Source organism: Sorex araneus, chromosome 6 (assembly GCF_027595985.1).
Source record: "Sorex araneus isolate mSorAra2 chromosome 6, mSorAra2.pri, whole genome shotgun sequence".
NCBI lineage: Eukaryota > Metazoa > Chordata > Mammalia > Eulipotyphla > Soricidae > Sorex > Sorex araneus.
The window spans coordinates 57,683,124-57,697,848 of record NC_073307.1 but is presented as its reverse complement, the minus strand read 5'-3'; the positions used below and the strand labels follow the sequence as shown (position 1 = coordinate 57,697,848).

Here is a 14,725-nt window from a genome sequence, read left to right as displayed (position 1 = left end):
AAAGGAAGCCTCCCGTTTCCCCTTGCTAACAAGAGGGGAGCCCAGTCTTCCCTCACCAGCAGTTCCGTTTCTCCCCATCGACCCACCACACCTCCCCCCCAAAGCCCTATCTTGAACATTCCTAAGGTTCCCTAGTTCCATGTTCTTCTGTCCCAGAACCAGGAGTCACAAGACTCAGATAATGACGATACCCGAGGCAGGCGCCCAGAGAGACAACCCTGTAGATTCCCTGCATCCTCCTCACACGCAGATCCAGTTTTCGTATAAAAATCTCACAAAAGGAGCCACAGTGAACTTGGTCCTCTAGGAAGTTCCTCGCGCCTTGGGGAGCACCATTTCTTCTCTCTCCCACTTTCCAATAAACTCTTCTCTTTTCCAACTCTGAGTCTGGGCATCTTTATTATTCAATATTTTCATTCTGGAAACTATTGAAGAACCTGCGAATCACGGACAAAGCCAGAAGCCCTCCACAGTGGCCTCCGCCGCGCCAGCTCGAGGACTCTCGCGAGAGCTAGGCGCGAATCGCGGGCGCGCCGCGACGGAAGCGGGAGTCCTCGCGAGAGGCGCGCGGCTCCGCGGAGGCCGGCGCGGGAAGATGGCCCTGGCCGGGCCGTCCGCGAGCCGCCTGGACCGGCAGCTGGAGCGCGACGTGCGCGCGCTCCTCCGCCGAGTGGCGGGCCTCCGCGACGAGGCGGACCCCAACTTCCAGCTCGCCGTGAACTTCGCCTGGTCCAACTTCAGGTGTGAGGCGGGGCCGGGGCGCCTCCGGGCCCTGCTCCCGCGCCGCAGCATCCGCGGGCCCCGCCGCGACAGCCCGTCCCGCTCCTGCGCCCCGAGCTCGTCCCCTGCAAGCGGGGACGGAGCTGACGGACACCCGGCGCCGGGGCGCAGAGCCGAGGGGACAGAGGGGCGCGCTGAGGTCCTGAAGAGGGGTTGGGGGGGCCAGTCAGGTCCTGGGGAGGGACAGCAGGGCTAGTCAGGGTCCTGGGGCGGGGACTGGGGGCCTCGCCAGGGTCCTGGGCTGGAACTGCGGGGTTAATCGGACTCCTGGGCGGGGACTGGGGGGCGGGGGGAGGTAATTGGGGCCTTGATGAGGGAACCGGGACCCAAGGAGACCTGTCCTATAGACGTGCTGCCTGAACCACCTCGAGATCTCCCCCGAATCCCTGAAGACCTACGGACTGTAGATGCTGTCGGGCCTCGTTTGCATGCCCTGCTTTGGGGGAAGAGGCAGAGGAGTCCAAGTTTCTGAGCTGACCCGGTTCTTTCTGTTTCGTGAGGATGCCTCCGTGCACTCCGATCGCTAAGGCTGCAGGGGGCAGTGTGTTGGGAACCGGGACACGCGGGGCTTAGGGAAGAACAGCTCTGTGAAGTTGATGATTGTGTAGCAGGGGCTGGGCAGGGTTCCACCTGCAAATGCAGGCGTTTTTCCCAGCTTCCAAATACTGTAGCTAAAAGTGACATGAACTTCGTTTTCACTTGCTTATCTAGGCTACACAGAGGGAAATGAACTGTCATTCGGACTGGTATTTAGATGTGAATCCTGCCAGCCCCTGCCCGGACATCAGCTTCATATTTCAGCTTGCCTGGTTTACTTTGTATTTTATGGTTCAAGACCATAGCTCTGATGGGCCGGAGTGATTTAGTAGTAGGGTGTTTGTCTTACACAGGGCCTACCTGCTTTCGATCTCTGTCATCCCATATGGTTCCCTGAGCGTCGCTGGGTGTGACCCAAAAAGCAAAAAAGAGGAAAAAAAAATCATTGCTTTGAGAAGGGCCTCATAGGCTTTACCTGTACAGAAAGATCAGGGACCTGTAGAGTAAGAAGATAATGCAGCTGTTAAGTCCGTGCTCCACCCCTGAACTTGTCTGGGAATAGCCCTGGAGGCCCCCAGCATTGCAGAGGTGACCTTGGGGGTCCTGAGCAGCACTACATCCTCCAGAACTGCTGGTCTGAATGGGTGGAATTTCACTGGACTCAGAAGAAGTTTAGAAACCCTACCCTGCCCTCCCAACCCCCAGATACACATACACCTGTGGTGTGGGGGTTGTGGGAAGGAGGGGCATCGTGGGACTCAGGAGCCAGCCACAGGGGTGAGAGTTTCACTCAGACCATTCAGCTGCCAGATGAGTCTTGAACCATGTCTGTGATGCAGTGGCTATTCCTGTGGGTGGAGGTGGTGGAAGGAAAGAAGTAAGCTCCCCTTATGGAAACGTGGACTGGGCATGGGTGGAGAGAGGACTGTGAACCTGAAAACTCATCTATGGGGGAAGAGAAATAGACGAATGACATTTTATTTTTCAGATTTCATCATTTCCTCAATGTTGACAGTCACAAAATACAAAAGATAATAGAAGGGTAAGTCAATTGTGTATGTGTGTATTACATATTGAGAAATACTCCTTTTCTCTTGAGATATTTTTTCTTAATACAGACTTAAATTGTCAGTTGATTTTTTTCATGTGTTTCAGAATTTATGAGAAATTCATTGTCCATTCTGATTTAAACAAAGCTGCTAGTTGGAAGAGATTAACTGAGGAATTTCTAAATGCCCCACTTCCAAGCACTAAAGAAATAAAGGTATGGCTTTTAGTGTGACGTTTATTGTTTGTATTTTTTATAACTTGGTTATTATCAATGTTTCTGTTCACATCTAAATCCTATTGTAGTGTTCTTCATTGACTGAAGCTGAATTTTTGGGAATTGACTAAGTATTATCATCAAAAAACAGACCCTTTTTTTCCTCAGTGACCACCTTCTGTGGACCTCAGATCAGATGTGGCTACAAAGGATAATGCTCTTGGTCGTCTTAAATTCTGGTTGTTGTGTTTTGGGGCTTAGCCTGGCGGTGTTTAGGGCTTACTCCTTGCTCTGAGCTCAGGGTTACTCCTGGCAAGGCTTGGGTGACCATCTGGAATGCCAGTCTCACACCTGGCTCAGATGGGTGCAAGTAAGGTAAGTACCCAACCTGCTGTTCTGGTACTCTGATCCTCTCCCCGCCATCTTAAAATTTTTAGCTGGCTTCCTGGCACTGGGTAATGTGAACTCCTGGCAGGTAATTGTTACTCATGCCAGGCACTGCTCCAGACACTGACATTCCACTTGACTCCCAAGACCTTTGTCTTAGAAATTTGCTACACGGATTCACAGTACTCCAAAAAAACCAAAAAACAAAACTCTCTGCTGTCCTTCTGTATGAGTTTACTGTAGTGACTGGATATAGAACTGAAATAAACCAAGGCGGGGGCTGGAGCGATAGCACAGTGGGTAGGGAGTTTGCCTTGCACGCGGCCGACCCAGGTTTGATTCCCAGCATCCTATATGGTCCCCTGAGCACCGCCAGGAGTAATTCCTGAGTGCAGAGTGACCCAAAAAGAAAAAAAAAAAAAAGCCAAGGCGAGTCCAGAAGCCTGGTGACAGCTTTGCTTAGGGACACGATTGATTCTCCCATAGACTCTGACACATGCAGCAAGTACTGGGACCCAGAAAAGCTCACCTACACCTGGTATACAGCTGGGAGGGTGAGAGAGTCACCCTCTGCTCAGATCCATCTGTTGGCACTCTTTTTTGGGGGGAGAGGGGGGTTACGCCCGGCAATGCACAGGGGTTACAGGGGTTACTCCTGGCTCTTGCACTCAGGAATTACTCCTGATGGTGCTCAGGGGACCATATGGGATGCTGGGAATCGAACCCAGGCCTGCCGCATGCAAGGCAAAAGCCCTACCCACTGTGCTATCGCTCCAGCCCCTGTTGGCACCCTTTAATCTGATCTAGTTCCTCTGCCTATTTCTTGAGTTGGTTTTGGGGTCATACCCTGTGGTACTCATGGATAACTCTGGCTTTGGCTTCAGACTTCACGCGTGCAGAGCATACCCTGTGAGTTCTCTCTGGGATAGGCCAGAGAACATTTACAGCTCAGCAGTGACCTGTCCTTCCGTTTAGATTTGTCTGACTGTTCCTCATTATGATTCCGATAAGATATTTTGGCAGATTGCTTGTGTGTACACATTTAAATTGAAAAGTCTAGGGGCTGGAGTGATAGCACAGCGGGTAGGGCATCATGTGGCCGACCCGGGTTCGATTCCCAGCATCCCATGTGGTCCCCTGAGCACTGCCAGGGGTAATTCCTGAGTGCAGAGCCAGGTGTGCATTGCCAGGTGTGACCCAAAAAGCAAAAAAAAAAAAAGAAAAGAAAAGTCTATAGAATAGGTTGCTTTAAGTATAAATCGTGCTGGGGGCTGGAGCGATAGCACAGCGGGTAGGGTGTTTGCCTTGCACGCGGCTGACCCGAGTTCGATCCCCAGCATCCCATATGGTCCCCTGAGCACCACCAGGGGTAATTCCTGATTGAAGAGCCAGGAGTAACCCCTGTGCATCGCCGGGTGTGACCCAAAAACAACAACAACAACAAAAAGTATAAATCGTGTTTTCTTAAGGTAGAGGGGAAATGGGAACGTAGCCCTCATGGGGTTATTTTTTTCTATATGCAAAAAGACCTAAGAAAATGCTGAGGCAGCAGAAACAGTACAAGGGTTAAGGTATTTGCCTTGGACACAGCCGATCTCAGTTTGATTCCCAGCCAAATTTAAGCCCTGAGCACTGCAGGTAGAGCCCAAACCCTCCTCATCCCACAAGAAAGAAGGTGATTGGCAACCTGAGTAATTGATCCTTTTCACTTTTGTTTTAAAGACAGATGCACACTATTCCATCCTGTCCCTTCTTCTGTGTCTGTCCGATTCTCCTTCCAATAGCAACTATGTGGAAACTCCAAGAGATAAAGAAGTGGGTATGTTACCAGATGCTCTGGCCTATGATACATAAGAGAGATACTGGATTTATAACTTAATTACTTGGCATTGAGATTTTATAAAAAGTTTTAAAGCTATGAAATGAAAAGAGTCCTGTTGTTTTAGATGTGATTAGAATTTTTTATTTAAAATATTCTGTAAGAAGGAAAATCACTTTTGAAGATAAAGTAAGATTTTAAATTTGGATAATTAAATATTTCATGGGTTGGAGAGACAGTACAGCGGTTGGGTGTTTGCTTTGTACGCAACTGACCAGAATTCAATTTCTAGTACCCCAGATGGTCCCCCAAGCCCGCCAGGAGTGAGTCCTGAGTGCAGAGCAGGAGTAAGCCCTGAGCACTGCTGGATGTGGTCCAAAACCAAAAAAATTTATTGAGTATTTATTGAATATTGTCAGACCTTTTCCTATAATTTCATCAACACATTTTAAATTATAACATTGATGAAATTCTTCTGTTACATGTTTTAGAAAAGAAAGATGACTTTGACTGGGGCAAATATTTGTTGGAAGGTGAAGAAATTGACCTTGGTCCAAATGTGGACACACCGGTAAGTGGCAACTCTTTTCACTATTGAAAGTATAGGAACTTGCAGCTGTGTCAAATTCAGTGCCTGCCCAGCCTATGGCAGACACTGGCCCAGAAGGCTGCCACAGCAGCATGTGACCCATGGGCTCTGATTCCCTTACCTGGGCTTCAGGGATAAATTTGGTTACATACACTAGTTTTTGTTCTTGGTTTTTTTTTTTTTTTTTTGGGGGGGGGTTTGGCTCACACCCGGCAATGCACAGGGGTTACTCCTGGCTCTTCACTCAGGAATTACCCCTGGCGGTGCTCAGGGGACTATATGGGATGCTGGGATTAGAACCCGGGTCGGCTGCGTGCAAGGCAAACGCCCTACCCGCTGTGCTATTGCTCCAGCCCCCATTCTTGTTTTTTTAAGTGTAGGAGTAGTACTATTTATTCAGCCATTGGTTAAGCGGATTGAGTTGGGCATGAACTCCACGTTACTTTTTTTTTTAAATGAATCACCGTGAGATACAGTTATAAAGTTTTCATGTTCGAGATTCAGCCCTACAATGATCGAATACCCATCCCTCCACTAGTGCAAACTTTCCACCACCAGTGTCCCCAGTATATCTGCCTCCCCCGCCCCCGCCCCCCTCCCAGTTCTCATCCTGCCTCCTTGGCAGACAATTTTCCGAATACTCTCTCTCTACTTTTGGGCATTATGTTTTGCTCAAATTTTCCCACCACCACTCAAGCCTGCCTGCCAGGGGCAGATGCTAGATCATTTATTGCCCCTTCCTCATTTTGAATATCATGGGTCCACAGCTTTATGCTTTTGGAATCCTAGATTGTAGATGGTTGGGTCCCAGAGACATTTCTGTAGGCCACTAATCCATTTTGGGATTCAGTTGAGCGTCTCTGGACCAGGATTGTTGGTGTGCTAAGATGGCGCCTGGAAGCACATTGTGGGGGTGACAGCCAGGCTGACAAGCAGGTGGGAGGCCAGGGATGTACAGCCCGGTGCTTCTGCCACCATGCAGCATTGAGATTTATCCCTGGACCACGCATACCTAGACCTTGCTTGTGGAACCTCTTGGTTGCCGGGATTCTATCTGGAGTAGGCGGGGAGCAGGCAAATGCACCTGCTCCATTTGCTGTGCCCCGGTGAGATTTGCTTGGTATGGGGTCTGGAGAGATCTCCAGCTCTATGGTGTCTTCTGGGACTTGCCACTGGGTCTCTGACTTTTGATCTTTTTTGAGATTTATTTATGGGTCTCTTGACTGCCAGTGCTTCCATGTATATTGAGAAGTGGAGGGGAGGTAGCCCACCCCAATTCCGTGAAAGTCTGGAGATTTCAGTCACAAAACCCGCATACCCAAGTTTTCAGCAGATTATATCTTGGTGAGGTCCATCCTGAGACAGTGGAGTCAGGCCAGGGGTATGGTGGCGATTTTGGATTGTGAAAGCAGGTGGCTGCTGGAGTCTCTGCTTGGGCAGGCACAGGCCAACGTGCCCCCCTCCGACTTACCCCAGTCTGTTCAGCCATGCTCGGGTACAAGATTAACTGTAGCTTTTGATCTCTTTTGATATTTATCTATCTCATTTATTTAAATAAATAAGGCCAATAAATGAGCTTGTATAGCTGAGCTGGAGGTGGTTTGTGGGCATGGCTCCCACATTCCCACATACTTAACTCTTGGCTGTTTAATATCTTGGTAAACTTGGTCCCAAGTTGTTGGGGTCTGGCCAAAGGCACAGCGGCAGTTTTGGATTATCAGGAAGCCTGAAGGCACCATCAGGCTGCTGATGCACTCACCTTGCAGCTACAGGTTGATCTGTTGGCGGCACCATACCCCCAAGTTTTTGTTTTCTGCTTTTTGTTTTTTTTTAAAGGGTGTGTGTGGGGAAGTGGATAGTAGAGTGGATGGGCATTAACCTAGCACATAGCCAACTTAGGTTTGATCACCAGCAACCTGTATGGTCCCCCGAGTTCTGCCAGGATTGGTCCCTAAGCACAGAGCTGGGAGTAAGCCCTGAACATCTCCAGGTGTGCCGCCCTGCCCTCCCAAAAATAAACCTTGCTCCTTCAGGCCTATGTTTTTCCTTGAACACATATCTTGCTTGCTTCTCTCCATGTCTTTCTGCTTCTTAAACACATATTCCTTTCTTTCTCCCCCCTCTTGTCTAAGTATTTTTCAATATAAACTATTTTGCTTCACTTAAAAAAAGACGGGAAAGTGTAGGAGGTTGCAAAGAGTTGTGGTTCTTCCTTGGAGCAGCTTAACTGGAACAGGAGCAGTCATTGCTCATTTTTATGAAAGACTTGAAGGTTCCCATCAAATCAGTACTATAGTATTTAGCAGAACACACTGCACTTAAGTATCCTTAGGCTGTGAATCTTAGAATTTTGTCCCCAAGACAATTCTGTCCAGTATTGGGCACTTTCAGGGTACTTTTAAAAGAAAGCAGTTTGCTCTCATTACTGTATTTTTTCTGAAATTTTTGATCTGCATAGCTCCAGCTATATTCTCTAAGGGAAAGCTGTATTTCCTTTCTTGATCAGAACTGGTCAGAAGAAAGTGAAGATGAAGATGACCAGCAGCCCTTGAGCAGGGAGGATTCTGGGATTCAGGTGGACAGGACACCATTAGAAGAACAAGATCAAAGCAGAAGACTGGGGTCTCGGGTCAGCTGGAAAGGTGTGTGTGTGTGTGTGTCCATTATCTGTGCCCGTGTGTCTCTGCATGCCAGGGCCTGGCATTTCTGTGTGTGCCTCAGGTGCTAGCATCTCTCTCTAGTGGAGGGTCTTTTGAGAAGGAAGGGCATTCTTTGAGAATGAGTTCTGTATCATTTAATATGTTGGCAAGCTCTGCCATCCGTCTTTTTTTTTTTTTCTCTTTTTGGGTCAAACCCAGCGATGCACAGGGGTTACTCCTGGTTCTGCACTCATGAATTACTCCTGGCAATGCTCAGGGGACCATATTTGATGTTGGGAATTGAACCCGGGTTGGCCGCCTGCAAGGCAGATGTCCTACCTGCTGTGCTATCACTCCAGTCCCTCTGCCATCCTTCTAAAATAAATCTTTTTAAACCACTCATAAAGCTTGCCTAAGAAGCAGTATTATGGAATTAATGTTGAAGGAAACACAAATGTGATTTTGTTCTTTACTAGTACTAAGGATTTTGTTTGTTCGTCCTGTATTTTTACTTTTATTTTTCATTGGTGGTAGGCTAAATTGCCAGAAATTCTTTTAGTAGTCATGCAAAAGGAAGGCCCACAGTCCTTGGAGGCTACTTTGGGCTCAGTACTGGGGGTTCCACCACAGTGCTCGGGGAGCTGCACGATGTCAGGTAAAACTTGGAGCTTCAGTGACAAAGTGCTCTGTTCTTTAAGCTGTCTCCTTGTTCGTAGAGTGATTTAGTTTTCTTTTGGCAGGCGAGGAGGGCAGGAGGGGACGGTGGAGTACCCAGTAGTGCTTTGGGATCACTCCTGGTTAAACTCAGGATTCATTTTTGGCGGAGCTCCAGGGACCATATGGGGTGCCAGAGATCAAATCCGGGTTAACTGTGTGCCCTAATGGGAAGTGCCCTACCTGCTGTGCTATCTCTCTGGCTCCTAGTACTTATTTTTTAATGGGAGTATCCACTGTTTCTTTCAGATTTGGGGGGAGAACTTTGAATTGGTAGGCTTTAGAAAGAGTTGCAAGCGGCATTCAAGGTTTCAGTCTTTGGGGCCATAGCAGTAGGACAGTGGGGATCGCTTTTGGCCTTGGATGCGGCCTACTGGAGTTTAATCCCCGGCACTGCATGTGGTCCCCTGAGCACTGCCAGCAGTGATTCCTGAGCTCAAAGCCAGAAGTAACCCCAGAGCATTGCTAGGTGCACCAGAACCACAACAACCACAAAAAGATTTCAATCATCTGTGAACTATGTGGCTTAACGTTTACCTTGTATTTGTGAGCTTCTAGGTTCAAATTCTGACATTGCCGCAAAACAAAACAGATTAATCATACCTCTGTACTGTTGCTGCAGTCCCTATGTATGTGGTTTTTGATGCAGCGTTAAATTAGACTTATAAGACATTAGGAAGCTTTTTCTTTTCTTGTTTCCTAGAACAGCTGCAATAGCTGATCCTTTAAAGTCACAATCCTGTGGTTTGGCAGGTCCTTGGATCTGTCTTTGACTACCATCTTAATTTTTATGATTGTTGAACTATACAGTATAGTGTACTTTGTTTGGCTTTGGTTTGGGGCCACTCCCAGCAGGTGTTCAAGGTTTACTCCTGGCTCTGCACTCCTACCAGAAGATTCACTCCTGGTGGGTCCAGGGACCATATATAGTGCTGACGATTGAATCTGGGCTGACCTTGCGCAAGGCAAGGCCCCTTCCAGCCGTATACTGCTCCGGCCCTACAGTGTGCTTTTATGTGGGGTTATTTGCCAACTTAGTTTTACATTTTAGCCAATGACAAATGTTATGTGTCTTGACAAAGTATGTGGCTTAAGTGATTATGTTCATAATTGTTGTCAGCTACTATTTTTTGTGATGCCAGGGTTCGAACCCAGTGCCTTCATACAGGCAAAGTCAGATACTCTACAGCTGAGTTGTAACCCCAGCCCCAAGCCCTTTTTTGATTTGGTGTCATATCTAGCTATGTTCAAGGCTCTTCCTGGCAGTGCTTAGGGGATCACATTCAGTGCCTGGCTTCAGCAGTGTACAGACAGGATAACCCCTGTACTATCTGTCTAACCTCCTTGGCTATTATTTACCTTTTTTTTTTTCCCCCATTTTATAGTCTTTTCAGTAGGCAGTTGGAATGGAGCATGAGTCAATACTGAGGCGAGTTGATCAAGTATTGTTTTTGGTTTTTTTTTTAACAAATTTCCTAAATTTCCTCATATAGATGGGTCCGATGACCGGAGCTGGCTGGAACAGCATGTGGTCCGTCAGTACTGGACAGCCAGGCCCTCGACGTTTCCTCATAGTTTACACTTGCACTCCAATTTGGCTGCTGTCTGGTAAGAAGCTGAAGTTTCCATGTTTACTATTTGTTTCCATTTGTGATATCATCCAGGTGATTCCTGACATTTAGACCTGTGTTAGCTCTGTTGGGGCAGTTCTGACTGCAGTCCGTGGCCTCCCAGTGCAGTGCTCCCCCTGGCCATGTGGGCTGCTTAGCACCTTTGGAGCAAGAGACAACCAGCGCTACAACCAGTAGTAGTCAAGTTGCCAGGGACCACACTCAGTATCTGGTGTGCCAGCATGGACTCTAGTCCTTTGAATTCTCCGTGGCCGCCTTGTTTTTAATGAGATTATGATTACAATATCTTTTTGTAAATAATAAGTGACGGTAAAATTAACTTGATTTCTGTTTTGGGGGTGGGGGTTGACCCACCCCCAGCGGTGCTCAGGGCTTACTCCTAGCTCTGCATTCAGGCATCCTGCTGGGGGGGCTCAGGGGATCCTGTGTGGTGCTAAGGATTGAACCTGGGTCAGCTGTGTGCAGTAGTACCCTACCTGCTGTACTGTTGCTCCAGTCGGGCAGTAAATGTTTTTGTCCACAAAATGACAGTCCATGGGTTCAGACACGTTTCATGATCCTCAATATCCACAGTAATCCCGTTGTTCTGAGGACATTTCAGCCAATGTGTGAAAATGATATGGGGAAGTGGGCCTAAATTAGCACCTTACAATTCCTTTTTGATTACTAATTAGTTATTACAAAATCGCATATATTCACTGGGACATATATTTACATAGAGACCTTTTGACTGCTTTTTGCTCTTTGTCGTTTAACAGGGACCAACACTTGTACAGCAGTGACCCATTGTATATCCCAGAAGACAGGGTTGTGGTTACTGAGACTCAGGTTATTCGTGAAACCCTGTGGTAAGATCTCATAATTGTCTAGAAGACTATTGGTGCCAAACAGAGTTTAGGCTTTTAACATTTTTTACTATTCAGCATTTTGGTTTGGGGACAATAGCAGTGGTGCTCAGGGTTTACTCCTGGCTCTGCACTCAGGAATCCTTCCTGGCCGGTTGGGGGATAGGGAAGGGCAGGACATACATGGTGCCATGCCCTACCTGCTATGCTGTCTTCCTGCCAAATATATGACTTTCTGTTGAGAGCATCATGGTCTAGCAGTTTCCAGGCCCAAATTCATTTCAAATAAGCATCTGTAGGGACTACATAAAGGTCTTCACTGAGCGTCCAGCTCTCTTCTCCAGTCTGCCCTTTTCATCCGGCTTACCTCCTCTTCCCTCCTGTAACCACTGATCTGCTCTCAGCACCTGAAAGTTTATTTTTATTTTCTTTAGTTCATCAGATTTATTTTACTAAGTGAATAGCTCTGTGTTCATCCCTCTTGTTGCAAATGGAGAGTCGACAGTTTGTGTAACGTCTGCTTTGTGCTCCTCACTCGGTCGTCTGTCAGTGAGCACGCGGTTGGTTCTAGCTCCTGTCTATGTAAATAATGTGTGGTGCACTTGGGGAAGGAGTGGGGTATTTTTGAAAGTAGATTTCTTGTTTTGTTTTTGTCCTACACCCAGCAGTGCTCAGGGATCACTCCTGGTGGGCTCCGTAAAACGATGCCTTTTCTGTTGTAGTGAGTAGCACGTATCATTTTATTGGATGAGACTGTTTTAATGTCTCAGTTCAAAGCTTTTTATTTTCTCTTTGCCTTACCCAAACAGTGCAAATCAGTTCACAGAAACCAGATATATATAAGAACAGAAATTATGTTCCCAAAAGTAAAAACAGTGTAGATGCCGAGATTTCCAGATTCTGGTCCTCTCTGCTTTAGAATATAATATTAACATTTTTAAAAATGGGAAGATTGGGTCTGGAGAGATAGCACAGGAGTTGGACTTGTCTTACACAAGCCAGCCCTGGTTCAGTCCCCCCAAGCCCTGCCAGGAATCTCTCCTGAGCACTATTTGGTGAGTCCCCAGTAAACTAAACTAAAAAATGGCGATATATGTTTGGGCCATTACAGGTGGGAAATGCCTTGCTAGTATTGTTGGAAATTCTAAGGTACTATTGAAATATTTCAAGTCTTAAGGTGCTAAAAAAAATATTGATGTGTTTAATTTTCTTATTATTTTACCTCTTCCACCCAATCCCAGCACTTCTGAATCTTTTACTAAAATTTTTTTGATTTTACCAGTGTTTTCTAGACTTAAATGTAATTTATCCTATTTATTTCATTTCAGGTTACTTTCAGGAGTCAAAAAGCTTTTCATATTTCAGTTGATAGATGGGAAAGTTACTGTGAGAAACAATATAATCGTAACTCATTTGACACATGTAAGTTATTTGTATTTACAATTAGCATAAAGTAATAGAATTTAATCCTTGGTAATAAAGCTTTGTAGCATTTTCAAATATTAAAATTAGTTATTGGATAATAGCAGATCCTTAAAGTCAAGTTTGCAACTTTTAAGTGCTTAGAGAATTTTTAAATATTATTTGTGATGTTTATACTTGATTTTAATTTGTGTTTTCTCTTTTTATTGTTGTCATCTTGTATTGGGAATCCTGTAATCTTTTTTCCCAATAGTCTCTTTGCCTTGTGTATGTATTTATAAAATACAAACCACAACTGCTGGAGAGATAGTACAGTGGGGAGGCACTTGCCATGTAGGTACCAGCTCAGGTTCAAACCCAGGCATCCCATAAGGTCCCACAAGCATTGCCAGGAGTGATTCCTGAGTGGTGATTCAGGAGTAAGCCCTGAGCATTGCTGGAGTGACCCCAAAACTAAAAAGTAAACCAAAGAACATAAGCCACCATTCTATGTGCTGTAGAAATCAGGGCTGATGATAGTTTGTTCTAATATGAAACCAGGTATTGTTTTTGTCTTCTACTCAGTGTAGTTTAAAATAGTCCTGTGGCAGTTGCAGAGCAAGAGGGTATGATTCGATCAGAGAATGACCTGCCCTCTTGCCCCTCCCAGAGCTGCTTGCGGTCAGTGCTGGAACAGATTGCTGCGTACGGCCAGGTGGTGTTCCGACTACAGGAGTTTATTGATGAAATCCTGGGGCATAGCTCTGAGCACATGGGCCCTGGGAGCGGCCCCATGCCGAAGAAGCCCACTGACGCCCCCTTTAGAACGTACCAGGCTTTCATGTGGGCCCTGTACAAATACTTCATCAGCTTCAAAGAAGAGCTGGCAGAAATCGAGAAGTGCATCATCAGTAACGGTAAATCAATGTTCTTGCCTTGTATTCAAGATGCGTAGTTTGTTGTTGTATCACTGAGTTTTTAAAGGCTTGACAATTGCATGGCAGCAAGTAACACGATGCGTCCTGGGTCTGTCTGGGCCTAGGCAGCACCAGGGGCTGTTTCCTGGGGCCCTTGCAGTGCCAGGGGGCCAGGACTCCCAACTGCAAAGCCCTGGAGCGTCCCCCCCATCCCGCATCATTATTTTAATTATTTAAAATTTCTGTCTTTAAACCATTTGTATATCTAAAACCGCAGACAGAAGGATTTGTGGTAAAAATTCTTCCTCTTTCCCCTGTTGCCAACAGTCTTTGGCAGCTTCAGAGATGCCAGAACCCTGAGTTTTTCGTAGATCTTTCCAGAAACAGTTTAAATATGTGGAAGCCATGCATCCGTGTACCTAACAACCCTTAAAAGTACTTAAAAGTACTGTACTTTCTGATTTAAATTGTGAGAATTATACATACAAGTAGCTAAAGAACCTCATCCTTTCTTTACAAGCAGATTGTTTCCTTACATGGTTACATCGTAAACCAACCAACTCTTGGTAGATGCTTAGATTGTTTTGATCTTATTAGCAGTAGTGCTGTGGTGATAATCTCTAACATGTAAGTGATTTTACATGTGTGCAGCAAGTAGCATGTAGCATCTGTTCTTAGAATGGAATTTTGGGGGCCAGAGAGATAGTATAACAGGTAAGATGCACGCCAGCAAGGTTTGATCCCTGGTACCCATACAGTTCCCTGGCCCACAGCAGGAGTGATCCCTGAGCACAGAACCAGGAGTATGTGGTGAGTACCACTGGGTGTGGCCTAAAAACCAATATAGGAGGAGGGGGGGAATGAAGCCATTGCTAGATCAAAGGGCATGTGATGGCTTGTGTGATTTGATAGCTGTTGCCATGGAGGTACAAGCCAATAAATTGATGTTCTTGCCTACTCCTGCCATTGAATTCAGAACTGAGTTGATAACCCTGTGCAGCCTTTTCCCTTTGGCTACTTTTCCTTTTGTTTTTGTGTTTTGGGGTCACCTGAGGTTGCGCAGGGCTTACTCCTGGCACTGCACAACTGGGATCACTCCTGGTGGGCTGGGGGACCATATTTGATACTGAGGATTGAATCCGGATTGGCCGAGTACAAGGCAAGTGTCCTCTTCGTTGTCCTATAGCTCCAGCCCCCTGGGA

The 14,725-nt window shown here is 46.5% G+C and overlaps 1 protein-coding gene and 1 non-coding gene across 2 annotated transcripts in view; both read left to right on the top strand.

Annotated features, from left to right (window-relative positions):
* Nucleotides 1–558: 558 nt before the first annotated feature.
* TUBGCP5 (tubulin gamma complex associated protein 5) overlaps nucleotides 559–14,725 on the top strand; it is a 34,200-nt gene continuing 20,033 nt past the window's right edge. Inside the window, exons 1-10 of the mRNA XM_055142757.1 lie at nucleotides 559–741; nucleotides 2,306–2,359; nucleotides 2,473–2,581; nucleotides 4,691–4,787; nucleotides 5,279–5,358; nucleotides 7,883–8,018; nucleotides 10,223–10,337; nucleotides 11,119–11,208; nucleotides 12,534–12,627; nucleotides 13,277–13,523. Of these exons, the coding sequence (XP_054998732.1) occupies nucleotides 596–741; nucleotides 2,306–2,359; nucleotides 2,473–2,581; nucleotides 4,691–4,787; nucleotides 5,279–5,358; nucleotides 7,883–8,018; nucleotides 10,223–10,337; nucleotides 11,119–11,208; nucleotides 12,534–12,627; nucleotides 13,277–13,523 (1,168 nt within the window). The 5' untranslated portion in view covers nucleotides 559–595. The remainder of the gene's footprint in view (nucleotides 742–2,305; nucleotides 2,360–2,472; nucleotides 2,582–4,690; nucleotides 4,788–5,278; nucleotides 5,359–7,882; nucleotides 8,019–10,222; nucleotides 10,338–11,118; nucleotides 11,209–12,533; nucleotides 12,628–13,276; nucleotides 13,524–14,725) is intronic.
* LOC129406329 (small nucleolar RNA SNORA5) lies at nucleotides 5,399–5,532 on the top strand. The gene has a single exon (XR_008630937.1). It is a non-coding gene; the product is annotated as a small nucleolar RNA SNORA5 (small nucleolar RNA).